We start from the raw sequence: 26,711 nt of genomic DNA on the forward strand, positions 1-26,711 counted from the left end.
TTGGTTATGTTAAAATTGTATCAAATCGTGATCATATTTGACACACTGATGTGAATGCAGTGGTGGAGCTGCCGTCGAGGTGAGCCAGCACAGGGAATCCTTTTCTACCCTGTTGCCCAGGTGCATGCACAGCTTCCAGTCAGTGCCAAAAGTTAATTGAAATCCCACTTGAGGGCAAAAAAATGCCACCAAATATTCAGATTTGCGAAATTGTGTCAAACAGGATAATATTTGACATACTTTTGATATGTCAAATTTGTGTCAAAATAAATTTGATACATATTTGACATAGTTCTTGGTTATGTCAAAAGTATGCCAGAATGTGATCACATGGCTGCACCACAAAGGTGAGGGGCACGGAGGGGCTTAATTTTCCATTAAGCTTAAGTTTTGTCCCAGTTGCCCAATGAAAACCAAAAATCACTGAAAATATTGATGAAAACATATTAATGACAGAATTGGATGCTTTACGCCCAATATTTATTGATATACTATTTACCCGACTACCTCTCAACCAATATTTTTAAACTTGTAGCTTGACCTGTAAAATATTTTGCGAGTAATTTGATACCAAATGAAAATTCAAATACGGTATGTAAAAACAAACACATGTGACCTTAATACAGATTATTTCACATAAAGTTGTTGATCGGTCGGAAAGAGCAATCCGACTTTTTTGGGGGCCAATAGTGAGAAAAATAGTCGTAAGTTTGCCACTCATGTACCGGTATTCTAAACAATAATTAGTACGTACGACACATAATTAGTCGCCACAATGCGAAGTTTTGACGGATCCATTTGAAATCATGAATCAGAAAAATGGTCTTTAAAGTCAAGTTTTATGTGCATGATCCAGATCTGCATGATCTTTAACAGTCCGAGTCAAAATCAGCAAGGTTCTTTTTTCACATTCTTCTTTGCGTAAAATCTGAATTCTGAACTCCTCATTTTGCATGACTGATACATGTACAGCATTTTCTTCTTGATGAGTTGCCATTGATGAGTTGCTATTCCTGCCGCATTTGGATCCCTTTTCAGCAGCATCTGAAAGCAAATTGTACATAAAGTTACAAATTAAATAAGCTTACACATTTGGTAGTTTTCTGAAACAACTGAAAAAAATATTTGGTGTCATCAAGAAATTCAGGATCATCAAGAGTATAAGGTTGGGCACTGGGCAGGTATTTCCACATTACTTTTTTAGAAATCAGAATCCATCGGGGAAGAATCCATTACCTGGGATTTTTTTCTCCCAAAATACATTTTCGAAGCTCTCGAGCATGCCAAGTTCTCAAGTACCGTAACTATTTCTATTAAAGGTATGATAGGCAAACCTTGGTTAACACATTTGCTATATTCATGCAGGCTGCAGCCAAATGGGTCCAAAAATACAATACAAATTTTACATACGGCACGGGTATAGAAAATTAAAAGAAAAGATTTTTCAAGGAAACCTGCATAAATATGTACGGTGCGCACGTTACCATACCGTAATACTTCAATTGACCGAAATTTATTTTATTAAATTGTGTTAGATATAATCGCACATGGAGTTTTAGAGGGATTTTTATAGCAGTTCCATATAGAAAAGCTGCTCTAACACGAGACTACGCTACGCCGTTTAATTTTGCAATTGATTCATCAAATATTGGCTGAATGTTTTGGACATGTTGGATGAAAGCAGGAGGGTGAAAGTGCATATAGGAACAATGCCAAAAACTACGTCACGCCGGTCACGCTATTGTTCGAGTTAAACTACATCATTCGCCATTTTGTAAATATTAACGCATGATCGTTGCTTTGAAGTTTCCACGGATAGTCTGTGGATAGCGCAAGAGCATGCTTTGACCATGCGCATAAAAAAATGAATATCATGAAGATGTTTAAGATTGATTCTTAGATGTTTCAAAATTACCGTCATATTGCATAGATTCATCAAAGAATGGTTTGAAGTACTAACCTTATTTAGTAATTTTAAAAATCGGGAGAATTTTACAAAATCAATGTTTTTACCTGTCGGTATTACAACTCGTGAAACACATTAGTGATGTGCCTGGGTGACCTAATCTACTAACCTTTAACGTTTCCTCTATGAACTCTAACCCTCCTGCAATATGGCGCCTATTGTCTAGAGTTAAACTACATCATTCGGTGTGTTACGTAATAGCTACGATGCCTATCCCTTTATATCCCTGATGAAAGTCAATCTTTGACAAGATGTAACTTTGTTATGGAAAATTTAATGCTATGACAAAACGGTTTTCTTTTCAGTTTTGGCTTTCTTTACTCAAGGAAAGGGCATTAATTTGATATATAAAATGATTTGGTTTGTGTTGATGACCAATTTGATTTTGCCTTCCATGTACCTATATGGTACAGACTACAGTGATACATGTAGTCATGTGTAGTAGAAGTAGGTAAGCTTAAAATACATTTTTTAATTTTCAAAAATGTTGACTGTATACTTACCATGTGCTTTATCCAGTACATACAGCATGCGATGATGCAGTTTAGTCTTGATTGGTACTCAGTAGCAGCATGAACAGCCAAAACTAAAAGCTTACTCATTGTCTAACCCTGCATGATTCACGCCACACTGCAGTGCAGTCATAAGATTCGTTTACTATACTATAATATTATAATAGCTCAAGCCTGCCCACCGAATCACACATTGTATATAATGTTCATGACTAGATGATATTGATGCATTCCTCCATTGGCATGACAGACTGGCTTTAAGCTTTTAAAACGAAAATTGAACCGTTAAAATTCAAATCCACCACCACAAGCTGCCATTTTCTTTTTCTTCTTCTGATAGGAAGTTCCTCCTTTATGTAGGAGCACCGAAACAAGAAATTCCCTTTTAATGGTTAGCTGCATTAGCCCAGTGCATTAGGCCCTTCACAATTAATTCTTAGTTTCCTGTTTCATAGTTGAAAACAAGGGATGAGGCGACTTTTAATTATTAATTATTAATTATCTTTTATTTTCTTTATTTTAAAACAAGTGGTCGCAACCTACATCAACCCGTTTCGACAAGGGACAAGCATTTAATTATTTTACAACTATGTTTGATTTTATACATAAGTAATGGTACAGTTATGTTCTTTGTTTATTCATCATTATAGTTGATATGATCAAAGTCAGAAAGTAGCAAATGGGAGTCATTTAAAGTTATTTTAAAAGAGAAAATCCTAAATATAAATAAAATAATTAAATATTTTGCAATTCTCTACTTTGGACGCGGGCGGGAAACAGGAAACTAAGAATCAATTGTAAAGGGCCTTAGATGCCCTGTTAGTAATAGGGGGCTGTCATTTTTTCCCGAATGGGGGTGGGGTGGGGTCGTGAAAATACTGGGGGGTCATAATGTTTATGCCAAAATGGGAGGCGTCATAATTTATTTACACCAAAAATAGGAGTTAATTAAAATATTTATCGTGAAGAGCGCAAAATTTTGTCTATGTTCCGCTCCCTTTCCTGACACTTACTATAAATGTGTTTGCACGCTTCACCCCTTAGTTCAAACAATGGATTGAGTCTCGTGGGCAGAGGGTGGGGGGTCATATATATTTTCACCACAGATTGTAAAAATTCTGAGGTAGCCTACATCACTCAGCAAGACGGCTCTTAGGAATGATCTGTTTTTCATCTCAAGCTTATAGCTATAAACTAGTAATTCCATCCTTAAAAATTATGTAAATCATAATGAGTAGGCCTCTAGGCCAGCTCTTCCGATGATGCCTCAAAGCAACTTAATTCATGAGTCGACTTCCTGAGTTGGTCCCTACACAGTCCCTGCCTGACGGGGGGGGTGGGGGGATTGGGCAACTTTATAAGTGAAGGTATGTGCCTACTGGCATCACGAAGTAGGGGCCTATCGGTACAAAATATTGGGGGGTCATTGGGTATAGATATCAAATAAGGGGTTATTGGGTAGAAAATTTTGAAAATAAAGAGCAAAATTCTATTTCTTGTTCAAAATTTTCCAAATTTCAATACAAATTTGCTGAAATAAGAGAATTTGAAAGTTGCTGCATTATTTTGTGGCATTTTGGTGATACCATTCTAGAAAAAGGGGGTCATTGGGTAGTCAAAAAGAGGGGTTATTGGGTATGACTTTTTCAAAAAAAGGGGTCATTGGGTATAGTAGACTTCAAAAGATGGGCCTATTGACAGGCACATAACTGTCACTTCTAAAGTTGAGTGCCCCCCGGCCTGGACACACCAGAAGCATACTGACCGGGGACAGGAGGGAGGGGGAACAAGTTTGCTCCATCTGGCTCGAAATACTGGGACAAAATTGCAATGACCAAAAATCGTAATTACTTTGATCTGGCTGCCTCAAAAATGGAGCAAAATCCTATTTCTTGTTCAAAATTTTCCAAATTTCAATACAAATTTGCTGAAATAAGAGAATTTGAAAGTTGCTGCCTTATGTTGTAGCATTTTGGTGATACCATTCTAGAAAAAGGGGGTCATTGGGTAGTCGCAACTAAAAAAGGGGTCATTGGGTAGCCGCACCTAAAAAGAGGGGTATGACTTTTGAAAAAGGAGTCATCGGGTATAGTCAACTTCAAAAGAGGGCCTATTGACAGGCACATACTGTCACTTCTAAAGTTGAGTGCCCCCCGGCCTGGACACACCAGAAGCATTGGGCACACACTGGGTCACATTATACAAAAAAACGTTAAGAGTCCCACATTACATCACATGGTAAAAAGTGAAAAGAAACTGAACAGAAAGGTGTTGTTCAACGATGTTTTAATATAAAATAATTCACTGACGTTTTGTACGAAATGTCAGTGAATTATTTTATATTAAAACATCGTTGAACAACACCTTTTTGTTTTGTTTCTTTTCACATTATACAAAGCCTTATATCATGTCAGATCTTGATCTTATGTCTTGATATATGTAGTTTCAATAAACCATGATAAACAGTGAATATTTTATGCGGTCATTAAATTCATATTCTACCGATCATGATGTTTGATTAATATATTCTAAAAATTCAATGATGCTAAAAAAAGATAAAGCACTGTTTCATTTTACAATGTACATGCATTTGGTCAGTAAAATGTATAAGTTGGATTTGACACAATTTTGACACAATGAAATTATCAAGAAAATGGCTAAGTAAAATTTGACACAAATTTGACACAATGAAATTGTCCTGAAAATGACTAAGTAAAATTTGACACCAATTTGACATACAAAATTTTTTTCTGAGTTGGATTTGACATACTTTTGACACACTGAAATCATCAGGAAAATGACTAAGTAAAATTTGACACAAATTTGACATACAAAAAATTTTCTAAGTCAAATTTGACACAGATTTGACACAATTTTGACACAAATTAGACCCTCATATTTTTCATTTGAGAATCTAAGTTAAATTTGACATAGTTTTGACATACTTCAATTTTTTTGACACATATTTGATACAATCAAATATATGTCAAAATCTATTTGACATAGTTTTGATATATCAAATTTGTATCAACATGCCATTTAACATATTTTTGATATACTTTTGATATATATTTGACATAAAAATTTCTGCGTGGGTTGTCTGTAAATCCGGCGGCACAGTGAATTGGTGACCAATAATGAATCCTAGAGATATTATGAATGATTACTTTGTATCAAATTTGCTCAAATCTTATACTGCATAAAAATGAAATAAAAATGAGTCAAGATATTCAAACCTGACAGGTTTCGATGTAAAATCTATCACAAAGTTGTGGGATTATTAAAATCAATTGTGAAATTTGCACAGAATTGTAATGAATTTTGAACGTAATTTATCAGATTTAAAGTAACTTTAACCCTAACCCCTAAGGGCTTTTCGTGACGGGAAGGGAAAGAAGGAAAGAATAAAGAGAGAAAAGAAGGAAAGAAGTTGTTTGCTCTGGGTGGATTCGAACCTGAGACCCCTCGCATGCCAAGCACTCGGTTGGCGACACTTTGCCACGCAGGTCTTGGGCTTCGCTGGCCAGCTGAAACCGTGCTCTATATATCACTGAGGGCTTATTGCGTCATCACACCACGTGGGATGCATGCACTAACAGCGCATATATCAAGTAGTATTTTGTAGTATTCAGGCGGGTTAGGGTTAATATAAAATTATTTTTACATGTAGGTATATTACTTTAATATCTGTATATATCTTTGCTTAGATAAATAAACAGTAATTATCCTTTAACGAATGGCATTTTTGCTTGACATTACTCATTTCACTACAACTGATCCCCCACATCAGAGGACCCCCATGGGCATCATGGCCATCTGATCCACCCTCCTGTTACACTGGGGTGCCGGAGGACATGGTGTAGCCAGCTTTTCAAGACAAGGGATTGCAAATATATTATTAGTTTGCTTGTCCTGCACCGGGGGGCAAGAGTTCTGACGGGGGCATTTATTTCCCCCCTCCCACCCATGGCACTGCCATTGTGAGTATATTGTTGTTCAATTTTGATTAGCCTTGTACATCATCCTAGATAACGCCTGAATTGAAACATTTGCTGAGGAGAACACCCTTAACTTTTGTCAGAATTCTGATTTTTGCATAAATTGTAATCTACATTAACTAACATATCAGGTATCCTGCAAAAATCATGCTTTTACAAAATGTAGGTGCTGTACTATTTTGTAACAATAGAAATATTATTACAATGTATGTGATGTTCATAACATCGTATGTACTGGCGTACCGGATGGTCATAACAATCCAAATGAATACTGTGTGTCCTTTAAATTTCAATGCTGTTGCAAATGCAAAATTTGCTGAAATAGTGTGATGTCATAAGGGAGTGTTCAGAAATACTTTGGTGGGGGGGCTGGTAAAAAGGGAGGGGGGGCCAAAAAAGTTTTGGACCTTAAAAGAGGGGGGGACCAAAAAGTTTTAGGTGGTAGGAAAGGGGGGCCAAAAAAGTTTTCCTCTTCAAAACCCAAAATTTTCGCATTGAGACCCTCTTTATCGCTTTTAACATGGCCAAGTTTAGGTTTTCAGTGAAGTTTGAAAAATGATGACACTTTAGTGTACACATATCAATTAATTAATATAACATAAAGATGATCAACAACATGACAACATCTGGGTTAGTCTAAGAAATACTGGCACTTTTTATCATAGAATTTAATATCTCTTCAAAGTAGGCTACAAATATGATTATGTACCAATCTGATCAAAATACTAAAATCAAGAAAATATTGCAAATAAATTGGATTTCACTGCACACTTCAGTTTACTATTTCTCATTGCAAAATTATTTTGTACACATAGGCCCATGGGTAGATTTACCATAGGGTAGAGTGGGCACAGGCCCAGGTACCACGGTCTTTGGGGGCCAAAACTGATACTTGTGTACATTTGCGTGACTAAATTAATCTCATATTTGACCATTTTAGCTTTTTGCATAAATTAGTTCCAATTTGAACAATATTAGACCATTCAAGCTTCAATAGGGCGAAATGTTTTGCGCGGTTCATGCGCATTTGTAATATCATAATAGCCACGGTTCCAAATTATGCTAATAAGCATATGAACATCCAAATAAATCCTCTATTTCATTTATCCATGTAAAATCAGATAAACACCCTGATTTGGGACAAATATAAATTAAGTAGGCCTATAAAATGAAAATTTCCTTGTGCTTGTACATGTATTTCAGACGCAATTGTCCCACCGGGAATGTTTCAAACATTTGCCTCCCTCAATGACATGTGACACAGATACCACACAACTGGAAACAACACTATTAATTAAGTTTGTTTGTTATATGATAATGGGGGGGTCAAAAGTTATGTCTGTCAAAGAGAGGGGTCAAAAAGTTTAGCGGTCCATCGAGGGGGGGTCAAAAAAGTTTTCGAGCGAAAAATTTGAGGAAGACCAGCCCCCCCACCAAAGTATTAATGAACACTCCCTAATTATGACATCACACTATTTCAGCAAATGTTGCATTTGCAACAGCATACAGCCTGTATGTGTGCCTACTTTGGTTCAAGGACATGTTCCCAATCATGCAGGGTTCCTTTTGACTTTGTGTTGAGCAAAAGAAGTTTACATCCACTTAAATTGCATTATCTCGAAACCACAGTTTTAAACGCTAAAAACTAGTCCAGTAATTAATAAAATAAATCATAATATTCTGCTTTCATGTCTTAAAAATGTTAAGTTTTGTCAGAATTTATCATGTTATTTTAACCAATTGGTTGGTTTCCCAAATTCCAATTGGTCATGCTGAGTGAACATGGTATACAGGGGACTGTTCTTGAGAGGTGTTTGAACCAAAACACTTCAAATTATATGCATGGCTGTCTTTGTCCATAGGCCTTCAAAAGAAGGCCTATATATTATATATATATTAGACTTTATTTCAACACGGAAAGCCCAATTCAACAAAAGTTGTTCTTCCTTGGGGCCGTGCATAACATACATGTACAAAATAACAAACAATTTCAAAAGCTTATTATCTAGACTTGCACATATTACAAAAATTATTAATTGTCAAAAGACAAAATGATACTTTTATGGTTACATACTTACTATGCTTATACATGACATTATGTTTTTTAAAGATTATTTTTGAAAGTATACAATGTTGGAGAGTTTTGGATATTATTTTCTAGTTCATTCCAGCTTACAGCACCTCTATATGACAGACTGCGCTTTTTGTACTCTGTTCTTGGCAGGGGAATAGTTACATTACTTTGGCTTTGACGAAAATTATAGCTATTGTTTACATGACTGAAAATATGACTTAAATAAGGAGGTGCAAGATGATTTAAGATTTTGTAGGTTAAAATTAGACAATTTGCGTTTTTTCTATCAATTAATGGTTTCCAATTAAGCTCAGCACGGACATCTCTGCTAGGTGTGTCCCATTTTGCACCACAGATAGTTCTTGCAGCCCTGTTTTGAATAATTTGAAGTTTCTTTGAAACAGTAACACCACAATTTCCCCATACAACATTACAATATCTAAGTGTGGCAGAACAATAGCATTATACACAGTACATAAAATATCCTTAGGAAGACAATTTGCCCTGCATTGTTTTAGCATGAACATACCTTTTGGCTTTTTTTACGTACATTATTGATTTGCTCATTCTAAGTTAATGTGTCATCAATAATTATGCTTTGTCCAAGGTGATGATGTATTATGACTGAGGCAGCGAATAAGGACATTCTCAAAATTTCAGTCAGTTGATCATCCCCTCAAATGCTACGGTACAAATTCTAGAATGTGATTGTTTTTATTCAGGGGCTATGCAATAATTATGTGTATAGGGCCTACCCCCGGGTGGTGAATTTTCAAAATGGTCTGCCAAAAAAAGCGCTTGCCCCCCCCCCCTTTGGCAGTGCCAAAAAATCTTTGCCCCCCCTTTTGACATGCCAAAAACATTTGCCCCCCTTTGACGTGCCAAAAATTCTTTGCCCTCCCCCCCTTACACATGCAAAAAAAATTTTGGGGAGCCTGAATTTATAACCTTAGATTGTCTTATCATAAAATGCGAGTGCAGCGAGCAGGAAATATTGCATATTCTAACGTGTTCCTAACGTTTTCCTACACCTTTTTAGGGCATAATATGGAAATGATGCCCAAAATATCTGTGCCAAAAATCACTTGCCCGCCCCCCCTTTCGACCTGCCAAAAATCGCTGACCCCCCTTTCGACCTGCCAAAAATGATTGCCCCCCTTTGGCCTGCCAAAAATTCTTTGCCCCCCCTATAATTCACCAGACCAGGGGTACACATAATTATTGCACCACCCCTCAGTAGATGTGCACGCCTCTAATGAGTAAAATAATTAGTGGTGTGTACCCTTGAAGTATTGCACACAGCCAGCCAGGTCTATTTGGCCAGCCAGGCATGTTTATATTTTGTCAACAACAATATTATGCCTTAGGTAAATAACCATACTTGGAATGCCTTATGCAATGTGTATGACGTGGTAGACTTGTTTGATTGTACGTTTGTACATGTATGTAGGATTCATACATGCATAATAGCAGTGAAGGCATATACAACAGCAGGAGGAGATCCCGACACATAGGTATACTGCATGACTGTGGACAGCCAGGTTTGGACTGCATATTAGGTAAAGCTTTCATGTCAATGTCAATTGTCATGCTCATGCTCATTGCACTAGTAGTAGTATTACATAGCTAAGCTTATAATATAAAAATTGAAAAATCAATCAATATCATGAATGTTCATTGTTAAACAAGAGGGGCATAGGGTTAGACTGCGGAACTCAGTCCTCAATGATAGTCAGTCATTTATGTTTTGGTTGTTATATGACTATCATTTGAGAATAATTGTTATAATATATTTTCCGAGGAGCAATTTCAGACAATAGCTGCATGGGATTAGTGTGGCAGAGGTTATCTATTGAATCCTTTCATGACCACTGAAGCATATGTCAAGTCTGCCAAGGACACTCGGCACAAATTGAAAGACCATGTCAACTCTCGACAAAAGAATGCATGCATGTCAAAGGTCATACAACACCAATTTGGTGTTTGTTATGCTCCTCGAAATTAGTACCTTACGGTCTATGTCTGGCCTAGGGTATAAGCCCATTGACATTGTCTAGTAAATACTTATAGGCTACGGGCTTGGGACCCTGCGAAAAGGGGTATAATCCTTCTTGTCTTCCATGAGCAACTGCGTCACATCGGGTATAATATCTTCCTTCCAAGAGCAACCACTGTGCATGATTGACGTGCTATTCCATTGCTCGTAACAGGGTAGTGTATTTTAGCGGGACAATGCTGGATGGTGCACGCGCGCGTGCACCCCGTGCAAGGTAGACTTTCGCCAAGACTTGGCATGTGGTTGTTGGTGTAGGGGTGAGGGGGTGTGTGTGTTGGGGGAGGGGGGCGTGTTGTCCGAGATGTTAGGAATTATTTAATAATAGTGGAAGAATGTTTTAAACTTTAATTTAAGGCATACGATTTTATACTATTTTAGATTTTCAATTAATAACAAAATAATTTTTAAAAAATAGCATTTAAAAATTATATTAATAGGCCTATTTATTATCGCACGCCATGGTAACAATTAAAAAAATGGCACACTTTCCGATAAAAATTTGGGAAACAAATTAATTTAAAAAAAATAAAATAAAAACAATCTTTCTTAAACCAAATTTTCATGAAATTGAGGGCCATCAATAAACCAAAATGCACCCCGAATCTGTCGCACATCCCCGTAGTAGGCCTACCCTCCTTTCCACCCCCGTTGCCCTAAACTAGATGTGTAATATAACCGCCACGAGTATTTTTTTTACCTGTAGGCAAGCTCACCCCTACAGTCGCAATAGTTCTAGCCCAGATAGCTTTCAACTCGCGCCTACTAATAACATACTTTCATCAAGTGATGACGCTATAAGGTTTACCACGGAAGCTGTTTGGTTGACCGTGGAAGAAGATTGCAGGGGATTACTCCCATACAAATAATGCATACAGGGATGTGCCGCTTCAATGGGTTAATTGCTCACAGTGTCGACTTCCTATTCGATAAATATAAATTTAATACTCCGTTGGTGAGCGACGGGCGACTCTTATTTCACCGAACGCAAGAAAAGGAGTTCTATCTGATTGGCTAGCAATCGATCGCTTAGGTCGCTTAGTAGTCAACTACAAACTCAAACTGAGCATCGATTCAATTCGATTGAAATCGATATTCTATTATTGCCGTGAGATAAAGAGAGTGATAGTGTGTCAATAATGTACATTGTATTGCAGCTGGATTTTACATGCATTCTTATATATAAATTTTTTCTCAAAGAGTTGAATATGATTAAAATTTTTACTCAGGATTTCAAATTTTTTACCCGCAAATTGCAGTTAAACATATCCACAGCAAAATACAGGTCCTCACTAATTAGTGTATTTAATTTCCAGTTAGTGTATTTAAAGGGACCATTGAAAGAAAATATGATTTGGTATCAAAATAAAGCCCATAAAATATAGAATCAATATCTAAAACAATTGAAGAGCTAACTATTTTAGAAATAAAAATACAATGAAAACAACGTACTCGATTTACCCCTTCCGACGCTACATCGCGTCATTTATCAAAAGTAGAAAATTGGGCGCTTTCCTGATGACGCGATTGTGGTTACGCGTTTTGTGTTGCGGTGACATTTTTGCCGGGATAATTTGACAACAGCGATCGCGATCTAAATATCAGATGCAATAATCATGGTAATACAACCACTTATAATTATTTAAAGGTCAAGTAAAAACAAAATTCCAGTTGATTGTCCACATGTTATCAAAAAGAGGAAGTGGAAGGCCTTTTTATTTATCATTTATTGGTTATTTTTTACAATGCAAATGGATCATTTAGGCCTATGTATTATTCCCGGACATTAGTTGTGTAATTTGTAGAGGAGGATGATAGGATCGTGGCTCTTGTTATTTGATGGTTCTCTGATCTGAGAGGATGATTAAAACAAAGCCTCTAAATTGAAATGCTTATTGGACAGAAGCAAATCTAAACTAGTGACAATATTATTAACTTTTGAAACATTTAATAAAAGAAGTTTTCCCTTATAATAAAGAAAATAGCATTAAATGTGTTTGCTGCGATGATAGTGAATATTTTGCTAGTATGCACTGAAGATCACCTAGTCCTAGCATGGTAGTGAATTTATATCTCACGATATTGAAGATAGCATGGCAATAAATTTGTCTGCTGAAGGTGAATGGTGGTGAATTTAAAAAAAAAAAAAAAAAAAAAAAAAAATAGCATTAAACATTTCAGACTCCCTCAATTGCAATGCCATGCGAAAGGAAGCGGGCGGGGACGATCAATTGTTTGTTTTTATCATCATGCATCAAGCATATTGCAGCTTCCTATTTTACTTATTCATAAATTCAACCCCCCGGTCAACATGACCATGATTCCGATGACTTTATGTAGGCCCTATATGGCATATACAAAATTATGAGTATGCCTATAGGCTATATTGTAGTGACGATGTAGTGACGATAGTGAGTGAATATCGCCAAGATTTGTCATAACACCTAAATTGCAGATGATGTGCCGGCGCGAGCACCTCCCATGGGTATTATTATTACAGGCTTATGTATTTTTTCCGTAGGACCTACCTTAAAAAATATTCAAGAGATGATTATTTTTTCCAAAACCTGACAATTGGTATAAAAAAGCTTTTTCTTCCATTAGTTAACTTTCAAAAGTGCTTATTTTCATATCCCAAACAATGCAAAGTAGGCCTAGGCCCTTTTATTTTGCAAATTTATTCCCCTATAGGCCTACCATGTGTTATACGGGAGACTTGCCAATAATATTTGAGCCGTTGGCACTGGGGTAGTAGCTGAACGGCAGATGAAGAAGTTGGTTCAGAAGAACATGACATGCAAGCTGTTCTTGAAATAAATTATGAGGAGCGCCTATAAACATACATAGGCCTATATGCTACAAACATCAAATGGGAAATACTATAGGCCTACTTATTTTAATCCATGGATGGTTAGGACCGGGGTAGGCCTAGGCTATGCGAAATTGATGTCAGTCCTTTCTAAAAACGAAATATCCAGCCAGGCGCGCTGTATTTTACAAGATTTACCCAAACAACATAAACTTTGTAACTGATAAAGCCTACCTTTGATTAAACGCTCGGACACTTTGCACTTTTCAAGTAGGCCTATCAGTGGGAGTTGAGATTGGATTAGGCCTATAAGCATTTCCATAACGTAAACTAAAGGCTGACAGTAAATATTGTTCATGATTGTTTGGAGTGGCCTTTATAGGGCCTATGTTCCTCTCGTGGTTCTTTATCTTCAAATTTGTTTCTCATTTTTCATAGGCTTTTAAAAATAAATGAAAATAAATTTTGGCTTTTATATAATACGCTTTACCCAGATCTCGGAGGGTTCAAAGCGCTGTAATTTCGCTGCCATGGTACTTATCACAATCAGATCGCATCATCTAGGCTGGATGCTGCCGAACCTGTCGCAAATCTAGCCGCACTTATAGATTGTAACATCTACCAATTATCTTTTCAGCTCCCCAAATTTCATTGGGTGAAGGAAGTTTTTGATAATCAAACAACTAATCACCGATTTTTGAGAAGCAGGAGGAAACTGGAGATCCCGAAGAAAACCTGCGGGATCGAGATAAACCAAGTTCACATGAATCTTTGGGCCGCGCGCCAGGGGCTTGAAGTTGAACCCGGGACCTTAGTAGTGGTGCAAGGCGAGAAAACAACCGCGCCAACTTGCTCTCACGAGCCTGACTTTTGTTTTGAACCTGGTTCTCGTCACCTCCCTCCTCAATTTCTGGGATTTGTCAGGATTTTTAAAATATTTTTAAAGATTTTTCAATTATGTTAGACTTTGGAATGATTTATGAATTTTTCATACATAAGCCTATAAATAAGTTTATTAGAGAACAAGGACCACTTCCAAGTCTTTTTGTGGTAGGGCATACTCTATGGGGTTTTTCTCTCAGAAAATAAAATTTGAAAAAAAAGTGCGTCATCGTTTCCTCGAGCACTGTTGGAAAAGACCGAAAACTGCAGACAATGAAAAAAAACCACCTCCCTCCCTCATCAATTCATGAAAATCCTCTGGACGAGAACCAAAACATTAATTTTATACGGCCTAACCTAGGCCGCACGCCCGGGAGGTAGGCTAATTAGGCCTAAAGAAATTAAGTCGCATGTCATGGGCTAACCCGAAACATCATTTCCTATCCTCACCAGATATTTCAGAGGAAATATAAGTAAATAGTTGCTATATCAGAATGCCTCAGTCAAAACAAATGATACTCTCTTGCAAAGCCGAGCACTTAGCACTGACAGCTTTGACTTTGTCAATCTGCAGGCCTAGGCCTAACTGACCTAGGTTTCCCCGTTGTTGGCCAATTTTGTAGGCCTAGCAAGAATTTATATATAGGCCTATCATAGAAGTCATTGTAGCTTTGTAATTTATATTATAATATCCTTTTTAATATACTTGTTAGGCCTAAAAGGCACATAAAAGTTGCTGTAAACACGTTCATGCGTTGGTTTAGTCTGGACTATGCAGTGTTGCCATGCAGCGGAAAGGAACCACTTTGACGTCACAGGGGTTGCCACGTGTCTCTGCACATATGAATTGGGCGGAACGACGCGACATTGGGCGCTTTGTCTTTATTTGCTGATTTGGGGGGGTAAAATAAAGGAAAATTTCGTTTATCATTTTAGAAATGGATTCTATATGTTATTAGCTTTATTTTGATACCAAATATGTTTTTCTTTCAATGGTCCCTTTAAGATAAAACCTGACAACAAATAAAATTTTCTTGCAATAGAAATATCATATGGGATACTGATATGGTAGGTCGCAACCGCCATTAACGTGGAGCTGCTACTGCAGTAGCTGACTTTTTGCTCCGTGGAGCCAAATTGACCAATCATGATCATGTTAGAGTTTTTCATTACTCGGAGGTAAAACTGACTAATTAAGTACGACTTACTCATTACGTGAAGCGAATTTATTCATTAAGAATTTGCCAGACGAGCGTCACGTAGTTGCAAGATATCCTCGGTCACTAAAGTTATGATTCAAAAAGTAGTTTATGAAAAGTACGAACTGACTTATTATTAAGATGGACATGCACTCATAAGAAACTCATACAGTATTGTACATAACTATATAGCTAGGCAGAGTGGTGGTAAACTATGCACGCAGTTCTGTGATCTGCAGTGTATCGCCGGAGCTAATTTGTATAACGTCGCGGTGTCCCCTGAATTCGACCTTCAGCAAACTGCAAACCAGTTCGGATTTACTTTATATACTAGTAGTAGGCCACACATACTGTAGTTACTGTCCGTTTTCCTATACACAATACTCAGTGCGCTCACCATTGACGCGTGACCTCTACAAATAGTGTATGTTAGAAGTATAGGCCATTGCCTAGTTGACGTCACTACTGTGTAAAAAATAACCGCCAATATTTAAAGTATTCTCTGAAATTCTAGAAAATATAGTTTTGTAACATGTCCTAAATTTTAGCTAATTTAGGTGTTTGGAAATATTGGTACTTTTGTACCAAAAAATATGAAGAAATTATTTCTAAACCGTGTTAAGTCATTAAGCTTCTCATTTTCAAGAACGCTGGTTAACAATAAGCAGACTATTGTCTCATTTCGTAAACAAAAGCCCACAGTATTGTTACCTTGCGTTAAGCTTTATAATCGTTCACCCAACTGAAACTATAATACCAGCTCATTGCTCATTGCACAGGTAAAACAGACACAAGTGCAGTGTGTATTTAACCAGAGAAGATCTGATGTAACATAGTTGAGCCGTTTTCATTGAGTGTTATCTTGGTTTAATAGCTTTTAATAGGGTTTAAGTCCTTCAAAGGTCGTGGTGAATTCTACTGTAGACATGACTGCATCATGATTATTTTAAGTCAACAACATTCAACAATATGATCACCGTGATAGTATGAGAGTATCAGTACCGTGGGTGTCAGTGATCCTGGCCTGACACAGTAGACAAACAAACACGCCACACACATGACACATGCATGCATGCAAGGTAACATTGACTATACACTAATCAAACAATGGTATTGATCCTGTACAACTGGTCGTGGTTTATTTACAATCGATTCATTTAATATCCCCATAGTAAACATTAATTTTGGCAAGAGTTTTTCTCTCTGGAACGAGAATGCATCCACTGGCTCCGGCGTAATGAAAAGATCTAACATGATTGGTCAATTTAGCTCGCTGAAGTGAAAAGTAAGCTACGCGTAGCAGCTCCACGTTAGGCGGTTACGGCCAGCCATATATTGATCATGCGAAAATCGTAAAACATAGAATAGAAACAGTGTGGCAGGCGCCAAAATCTCAAATTGTATGCTTAGCCTGAGTTGCACGGCCTATCTTGAATAAAATCACCATGCGTAGTTGTTGAAAAACGTGAGGATTCATCGTACTATCACGGCAATTTTTAACACGAAGATATAGGAATGTTGACGGTGTGTTGCTCTCTTGCAAAAAATCCTTAGACATGGGTCCCTATTTTTTGCTGGAAAATCCTTAGAGATGGACCCGTTTTTTGACATAAACCCCTTTCCATGAACATGACAAGTAAATCTAGTTTTTTTCGGGAGAAATGGGTCTATATTTCAAAAGAAATCTTTTGACATGATTCTAAAATTGTTGCAAATATATATACCGGTACGTACCTGTCCACAGTCAAATGGACCATAAACCAAAATGGACCAAAACTACAGCACCTAGGGTCTTGATTTTTGCAGGGTATGTTGGTTTAATAAAGTACAATATATTATAATCGTGTAAAAAACAGAATTAAAAAAAATATTGAGGGCATCTGTGGCGTATTTCCACTTATACATACATTAATATAAACATGCAATCAAGAGAATTTGGTAACACATCATTTGGGTTCAACATCTATATAACAACTGGTTTATTTAACCATATTCACATAAGTTAGTAGGTGTCATCATGTGACTGTTAGCATACATATTCATTAGTTGTCAGTGACTTATGAGTCATTTACTTGGCTGATGATACCAAGGTTCTATGGTTATTATATACCACAGCATCCTTTTTAGCAAATGTAAATATGGTTAACTAACATATCAGATACCCTGCAAAAATCATGCCTAAGTTAATACAAAATGTATAGGTACTGTACTTTTTTGTAACAATAGAAATATTATTAGAATGTATGCGATGTTCATAACATTGAACGTACATGGCATACCGGATGGTCATAACACATCAAAGGACTGACGTTGACGGCACAACTGATGGAATGACAGGCACTGGTGACAGGGGCATAGCAAGATTTTGGGCAGGTGGGTAAAATAACAATTTTGTGGGCAAAAATAAACAAAAATTCTGGTTGCATTATTTTCAGCCAGTATTATCGGTGGAATATTATACTTATAGCTGGTGTTTTTTAAAGAGACTACATGTAAAGTCTTCAAGCTTCTAAAAAAGGACTAATATTGGGACCATGTACTCAAGTAGTGTGCAAAAATTTGGTATTTTTTCACTATTGTGACCCATGATCAGGGTGAACTTTGGTGGGAAACAGGTTCCTTACCCCTTATCTTTTCCTTTGTTCTCCCAATTTTCTCTTTCATTTTGCAATATCACAGGGGCCATATTCTCTTTCACTACTGATTGGTGACATCGGTGCTGGAATATATTGCTTTTTCTTTGCTTTACCTCAGCTGTTCAGCTCAAGTCTATTTTTATGGAAATGTACATGGCTTTAAATTGTTGCACATGTATTAATTCTGTTTACCCTTTATGATTTCTCATTTCAGAGAGACATTTAAATAATCCATAGTGGTTAATTTCTGGACATCATGTTGGAATATATAATCTCATCATTGAACACTTCAACCATCCTCTTACTGGTAGTCTCATTACTGGTTTATGTATGGTACAAGAATGTAAGCAGACCTGCTGGATTCCCGCCTGGACCTACGGCACTACCCGTTGTTGGCAATATATTTGGTAAATTGCACATTTTTACTGTATTCAACAAATAATGCAATGTTTGAAATTAGTGCAATGCTTTCACATACAAATATATATCTATGTTTATTTCTATGTTTGTTTCTTATCTTAGTGTATAAAGATTTCTGTGACTTTGGACCCATTTTGATTTGAACAAACATCTTTCCTTTGGTAGCAAAACCTGAGTGCCACCCAAATTATGCACATGCAATATGAGCCAGGACTGTACCATCTGTTACAGCTTTATGCGCATGCTCAGATCAACTAACTTGTTAAATTAATTTGCAGAAGAATCTAATCCATCTGACAAGAATCGAACAGAATAATAACTATATTAGTGAATTGATGCACACTAACAGTGCCCGCATGCGTAACAGACCTGTAACAATAACTGGAATGATATTGGTAAATAATAACATGGGGGCAGCCCCACGGGCAGCCCACGCTACCAATAGTATTTTCATCTTGGGCAAAACCAACTTTGAGTGGTTCATCATATCAGTTAAATCTTAAAATTTTAATATTATTATTTGTCAGTTCCTTCTTTTTCCAGTCATGTTTTTTCCCAGAACCAGAAAATTGTGTGTACTTTTTACATTGGATCTTACATGAGTTAAGGGGTCAGTCACCCGCCTTTGCTCATTATTATGTTTTGATGGATCCAAGTTGTGATAATATTGGATCCAAAACATAATAATGATAAAATTGATGCTTTACGCCCAATATTTATTGGTCTCGCTATGAGTTGTAAAATATTGGACTCGACTACGCCTCGCCCAATATTTTAAAACTCATAGCTCGATTAATAAATATGGGCTCAACGATCCAATTTTATATCATTATTTTTGTGGGGCCTGAGAGCACTTCGGACATATCAAACTGCATTCTTAAATGTTTGTAAATACTAAAAATTACTTCGGATTTCTGGGCAGGGAATTAATTGCGAATCATCAGTCTCCTCAACAGCTACTTTGGTTTCGCGTCATACACATTCTGTGAAAAAAGCGAACCACACTAACTGCTGAGGAGACGGTTATAAAACTGACGTAGTGGGGCGAATAGCTCAATTGGTTAGCGCATCATGTTTTACCCGAGAGGTACCCGGTTCAAAATCCGGTATCGGAAGATTTTTTCCTCTCCATTTTTAACCCAAACTTTTTATATTCATTTGAAATGTACATATTGCAAGGGGAAATATATTTTGTTTCTTTTTTTTCTGAAACGGTACGAAAACAACAACAAATATTTTCCTTTCTATACGGGCCGGGCATTGTACAGCATGTCAGCATTCGTCATACGAACGGGAATTGTTGTTGCTGCTTGCCTGCCCAGAATGCAATTCACGTATACCATGGATTGCAAATTTGGCTATTTATTCACATTAACGCTGAAAATGCTCTTGTTTTTTCACAAAGCAGCATAAAGGGGGCGATATTTGATATTATTATATAATTTTAAAGACAATCCATATCCAAAACCAATAGGGTTACCCCCCTTTAATACGAAAAATTTCCTGATGATATCAAATGATTTTGATTTTTTTAATGTGATATAAATAATACAAATTTTATGGCAAATTATTAAAAATCAATGTTTTTGATATTTAACAGTCCTCAAAGTAAAATTTATAAATCTAATGAAATATACTTAAAGTGTATGTAGCTGGGAGGAAAAGCTGATGATCATTTTAAATTTTTGACTTTTCGTATCAAAGATATACATTTTTTTCCCAAAAAGAACTGGGGAAAAAATGTATATCTTCAATAACGAATGGTCAAAATTTTAAAATGATTGTCAGCTTTCCTCCCAGCTACATTCTGTTATAGTACATATCATAAGATTTATAATTTTAATTTGAGGACTGTTAAATATGGGGTATAAAAAACACAAGATAATCGGCCATAAAATGTGTTTTATATCGCCAATTCAAAAATCAAAATTACTTGATATCAGAAGGACATGCCTCATATTCAGAATGCAATTCGATATGTCTGATGTGTTCACATGTCCCACAAAAAATACTGTGTAAACGTTGATATCTGATCCCTTAAGGAAGCCAATAACTTATTTCCATAGCTCTTGGCACTGTTGTTGAATTGATTATAATAAGGCTAATTAATAACATTGTATATTACATACCAAAACAATTGTTTGGGGCATTTTTCACTGGCCCCAAAAAATCATCAACATGGGGCATAAATGCCCCTTATCAAGCTTTGGTATTTCCTTTATAGACCCCATACAAAATACCATTCATCTTGCTTGTCAACTTTATTTGTGTCAATATTTGAGTGCAAACACAGCTAAGTCATGCTTCTCTTCCTGAAAAAGTTGGCAAACGTTCACCCCTAAATCTCTGTACACCATAATGTGTTAATACTGATTGCTATATGTAATAGGTCATGCCCACTTTCCTGAAAAAGAAACAAATTGTTGCCCCAAATCCTTGTATCCACAAATTTTATTATTGATTGCTCTCATATTTTAGAACTGAAAGGTCCTCTGCATGAAGAGTTTAATAAGTTGGCCAAAAAGTATGGTGATATATTCTCCATCAAGATTGGCAACAACTGGGCTGTCATCCTTAATAATCTTGAATTTGCTAAGGAGGCCTTCTTGAAGAAGCCTGTAGAATTTGCTGGAAGGCCTCAAAGTTATTCAGGTAAGAGTTTTACATTTTTAGACAAATTCTCATAGTACGATGTCAACTTAGCTCACTTCTGAGAATTTTGAATATCGCGTGTTGAGGCACGGCTGTTTTTATTCATTTTCATTCGTTTTCATGGTCTATATGAGTTTGTTTAAAATAAAACCATGTGATTCGTGCTTGATAATAATTTTCCTAACATATAAGGCATAATGTTGTGATTGCTGCAGACTTCCTTTTCAAGGTATAGCCAATGGCCCCAGTCAAAACCCAAAATTAAGAAAATTTCCACTTTTTGTGGCAATTTTGTGTAAAATTTGTTGATTTTGCCCCCCCCCCAAAAAAAATTTACTTTGCCCATTCCAATGCCCCCTCCAAAAAAAAACTATTCCTGGTTTAACCTCTGTCCTGCATTTAAAGGGTTCACAAATGCTAAGTGTTCCCCATACAAAATAAATTGAACAGTTTTTACAAAATTCTAAAAATTAATGTCACACATTGTATTTCAGTGGTCACAATGACTCAAGTTAAATTTTGGTAGGGGTGTGCAGCGCGGCGCCAAGTGCCAAACTTTGGGAACTAAAAACTGATTTGGGGGCAAAATAGGGACTTGATGACTGAAATTTCAACGTGTTTGAGGAGTCGGACACCAAGGACTCGGACTCGGATGACAAGGAGTCGACGACTATACAACACTGTTAAACAAACTCATATTGACCATAAAAGCGAATTAATACAGCCATTTCTCAACAGGCAATATTCCAAATTCCCGGGTGCCAGAATTGTCTAGTTCAATGACGTCCCAGTAATACAATGAAGGCCGGCTGACAACATTTGAGCACAATTAACCATGATGTCATTGCACTAGATAATTTTGGCGTGGGAATTTTGAATATGGTGTATTGAGAGCCGGTTATTTTTCTATGGTCAATATGAGTTTGTTTTAAATAAAATCATGTAATTCGTGCTTGGTAATTATTTTTCGAACATATAAGGCATAATGTTGTGATTGCCAGAGACATCCTTTAAATCACCAAACTCTGTAAATAAAAACCCAAACCTGTTTTTTTTTTTTTTTTTTTTTTTCGGACTGAAACAATTAATTTAATATATCCTTTGTTTTTTATAGCTGAAGTATTTTCCCAAGGCTACAAAGATATTGCGATTGCTACATACAGTGACACATGGAAACTTCATCGCAAGATTGGACATAGTGCCATCAGGTAAGGTGAAATATCAAGTGCTTGATTGATTGATGATCAAATTGATCAATTGATTAATTGAATTCTGTAAATAAAAAAAACTTTGTTAGCCAATGATATGTACAAAGGGATCTTTAAAGGAGAAGATGATTTTTTTTCATCAGGTGCCCAAATGATGATTATGATATTCAACCTAATTAGCATCCATGCACATATTTTTTTTTTTGGAGGGGGGGGCTTTGGGGGCAGTAAAAGCAGGCGCCAAAACAAAGGGGGGCGGAAGAAGAAAGGCGGCAAAATCAGGGCGGCAAAAAAGAAGGGGCGGCAAAAGAAGTAAATAAAAAGAGCGGAAAAATTTGAAAAAGTATAAAAATCCCTTTTTTTTTTGCTCTTCACTTTTAAAAAAAAAAAAAAAAAAATTAGGTCAACCTTTTCGGGCTGTTGGGGAAGGGGCGTCAGCCACCCGGGGTTTGAGGGGCCACGGTACGCCACTGGCATCCGTTCCCAATAAGCACTCTTACAGAATATTTGGACCACAACTGACCAAATCCTTTCAATCACATATTTAACTAATTTCCATCAAATGTCTGAATGAAATTAACTTCTAAAACCTTCCAGTTTTGGATTATGATGATTTTGACTTCAGATACACTGTATTTTGAATGTTTATGCATGGAAATTCCCATTTGTAACGTTCATTTAATAATTTTAAGTGCCCACAGTAACTACTGTCTTATGCATGAGGGTGCTAATTAGGTCGAATACGGTACAGTCTTATGAATGACCATTAGCAGGTATCTCAACAAATGGGGGCAGTGAGTGGGATAGCATAGCCATACAGATTTGCATCACCAACGTACGGACATTAAGTTTATTTGGTTTTCAGTCCATGCTCGCTTTTGTTATGACGTTATTATAATATACTTTCACAGGTGTTCTATGGTTTTAAAACTGCACTTTCTTCCATATTAAATGTACAGTATACCAGTATAGATAATGGTGCAAATAGCCAAAGTAGCTGAAAGCACCAAAAACAAAAAACTACTAGTACTACTTTAAGTAGTTGGACAACTATTTAAAGTAGTCCAATTTTTCATGTTGATGACTGTCATCGCCATGTATGAATAACCACATAACCCATTGACACCTGGTTATATCTTCAACAAACCAGGCACTTTGCATCTGGAAAGCGGCTGGATAAGCTAGTTCACAGCGTTTTACCCAAACTAAGCAGAGCTCTTGATGAAAATGAAGGAAAATCATTTGAACCAAAGGAAGTACTTGGTGTTTCTGTTTATAACATCCTGGCAACCATGTGTTTTGGACATGAGTAAGTAGCACAATATTTTGAATTGTACATTTTTGAGGTCAGAGGTCAGAACATTATAGGGTCACAGAAGATAAGACAAGAGTAGGTTGCTTTGCCGATAATTAACCTCCATAAACTTTTGTTTGTTTAGGGTACTTAAAACACCACTGAATCTCCCTTTACAGCAACCTGTTTAACCGCCACATGTTCAGTAAAACTTTCTTTTGGTGGAGAAAATATTGCACACACAAAACATTGTTAAATTCCAAAAAAGCTTGATCTAGCTGGTAGTCAAATCATGGCTTTTTCCTTGTTTAAACTATCCTGGAGGTTGGACTTAAAGGTACAGAAAAGTTGCAATTACTCAATCAAATCAAATGAGTAACCCTTGTTATCCACATTATGTGTTGTGTTGTTATTGTCCTACCAATGAGGAACAAGTTCAGGAAGGAACTATAAGATGCATGAGCACAATCTGTATGTGTGTGAGGGGTGTGTATCTATGGGAAATGTTAACCCACATCTTTTGAGGATTTCTCCCACATGTTTTGATGGATTTTTATTTTTAATAGGACTTGGGCTACATTAACATGTGCAATATCAACAGATTCAAGGTCATTTGAGATAATTGTACAAATAATGTTCCTACTTCTTAACCATGTACAGAAGTTGATGACTTTTTATGGTACTTGCAAGGAATGATCCTTTGGTCAGGGTCAATGTAGGGTGGATTTTGAATATAGGGTCAACAGTCATTTAGAGGTCAAGTGAGGTCATAGTTGATTTAGGGCACCAATGATAAGCATTTTGTTATTTCTCCCACATAATTTGATGTATTTCAAGAAGACTTGAACACAAAGACCAATGGTATTTGCGATGGCCATAGATGTGAGGTCAAAGGTTATTTAAAGGTCATTTTACAAAAATGTTCATTCTTTACAAACTTTCATTTTCTGATCTCGTTATTCAGCAGGGACATGTGTTAATTTACCATTACCAATTCACCTTTTCGGTAAATCCCATAACCCTTTGCGAGTACACCTGAGAACTCGTCATTTTACGTCACGCCATTCTGCGTCGATGCGCATTGCAAGTCGGTGTGACGTAAAATGACGAATTCTCAGGTGTACTCGCAAAGGGTTATGGGATTCACCGAAAAGGTCAATCTCCTTGTTCATCTGTCTTTCAACCATTTTTGCTTCTTTTCCAGGTATTCCATGGGGGATCCAAAACTGAAGTATTTTATAGACTTCAATAAAAGAATTGTAGACGAATTTGGTAATGGTGTGCCTGCAGATTACGTACCCATCCTGAAGTATGTCCCAGATAAGAAGACTAAAAAAATGCATGAAATGGCTGAAGAATTCCATGGAGAGCTACAGAAGGAAGTGGATGCTCACAAAGAAAACTATGATCCAGGTAAGTATTGGGCTATTCCATTTAAAATCCACATCCCCTGTGGAAGATTTTACCACCACCCACGTGCACCCTGGCCTATAGATGTATGTGTTCAATCCCTGTGGATGATTTCACCACCACCCACATGCACCCTGGCCTATAGATGTATGTGTTCAATCCATGTGGATGATTTTACCACCACCCACGTGCACCCTGGCCTATAGATGTATGTGTTCAATCCCTGTGGATGATTTTACCACCACCCACTTGCACCCTGGCCTATAGATGTGTGTGTTCAATCCCTGTGGATGATTTCACCACCACCCACTTGCACCCTGGCCTATAGATGTAAGTGTTCAATCCCTGTGGATGATTTCACCACCACCCACTTGCACCCTGGCCTATAGATGTATGTGTTTAATCCCTGTGGATGATTTTACCACCACCCACATGCACCCTGGCCTATAGATGTATGTGTTCAATCCCTGTGGATGATTTCACCACCACCCACTTGCACCCTGGCCTATAGATGTATGTGTTTAATCCCTGTGGATGATTTCACCACCACCCACTTGCACCATGGCCTATAGATGTATGTGTTCAATCCCTGTGGATGATTTCACCACCACCCACTTGCACCCTGGCCTATAGATGTATGTGTTTAATCCCTATGGATGATTTCACCACCACCCACTTGTACCCTGGCCTATAGATGTATGTGTTTAATCCCTATGGATGATTTCACCACCACCCACTTGCACCCTGGCCTATAGATGTATGTGTTCAATCCCTGTGGATGATTTTACCACCACCCACTTGCACCCTGGCCTATAGATGTATGTGTTTAATCCCTATGGATGATTTCACCACCACCCACTTGCACCCTGGCCTATAGATGTATGTGTTTAATCCCTATGGATGATTTCACCACCACCCACTTACACCCTGGCCTATAGATGTATGTGTTTAATCCCTATGGATGATTTCACCACCACCCACTTGCACCCTGGCCTATAGATGTAAGTGTTCAATCCCTGTGGATGATTTCACCACCACCCACTTACACCCTGGCCTATAGATGTATATGTTCAATCCCTGTGGATGATTTCACCACCATCTCAGTAGCACCCTGGCCTATAGATGTATGTGTTCAATCCCTGTGGATGATTTTACCACCACCCACTTACACCCTGGCCTATAGATGTATATGTTCAATCCCTGTGGATGATTTCACCACCATCTCAGTAGCACCCTGGCCTATAGATGTATGTGTTCAATCCCTGTGGATGATTTCACCACCACCCACTTACACCCTGGCCTATAGATGTATATGTTCAATCCCTGTGGATGATTTCACCACCATCTCAGTAGCACCCTGGCCTATAGATGTATTGTGTTCAATCCCTGTGGATGATTTTACCACCACCCACTTACACCCTGGCCTATAGATGTATATGTTCAATCCCTGTGGATGATTTCACCACCACCCACTTGCACCCTGGCCTATAGATGTATGTGTTTAATCCCTGTGGATGATTTTACCACCACCCACATGCACCCTGGCCTATAGATGTATGTGTTCAATCCCTGTGGATGATTTCACCACCACCCACTTT

At 37.3% G+C, this 26,711-nt stretch overlaps 1 protein-coding gene across 2 annotated transcripts in view; it reads left to right on the forward strand.

The window, feature by feature from the left end:
- Positions 1–9,845: 9,845 nt before the first annotated feature.
- LOC140158871 (steroid 17-alpha-hydroxylase/17,20 lyase-like) overlaps positions 9,846–26,711 on the forward strand; it is a 33,199-nt gene continuing 16,333 nt past the window's right edge. The window contains exons 1-6 of one of the 2 annotated variants that reach the window (XM_072182129.1): positions 9,846–10,109; positions 18,344–18,536; positions 21,028–21,201; positions 22,316–22,409; positions 23,560–23,718; positions 24,908–25,116. In XM_072182129.1, coding sequence (XP_072038230.1) covers positions 18,386–18,536; positions 21,028–21,201; positions 22,316–22,409; positions 23,560–23,718; positions 24,908–25,116 — 787 coding nt within the window. In that variant the 5' untranslated portion in view covers positions 9,846–10,109; positions 18,344–18,385. Of the gene's footprint in view, positions 10,110–17,513; positions 17,867–18,343; positions 18,537–21,027; positions 21,202–22,315; positions 22,410–23,559; positions 23,719–24,907; positions 25,117–26,711 lie in introns of those variants that run through there. The other variant, XM_072182130.1, reaches the window with a different exon arrangement.

This window comes from Amphiura filiformis, chromosome 8 (assembly GCF_039555335.1).
Source record: "Amphiura filiformis chromosome 8, Afil_fr2py, whole genome shotgun sequence".
Classification (NCBI taxonomy): Eukaryota; Metazoa; Echinodermata; class Ophiuroidea; order Amphilepidida; family Amphiuridae; genus Amphiura; species Amphiura filiformis.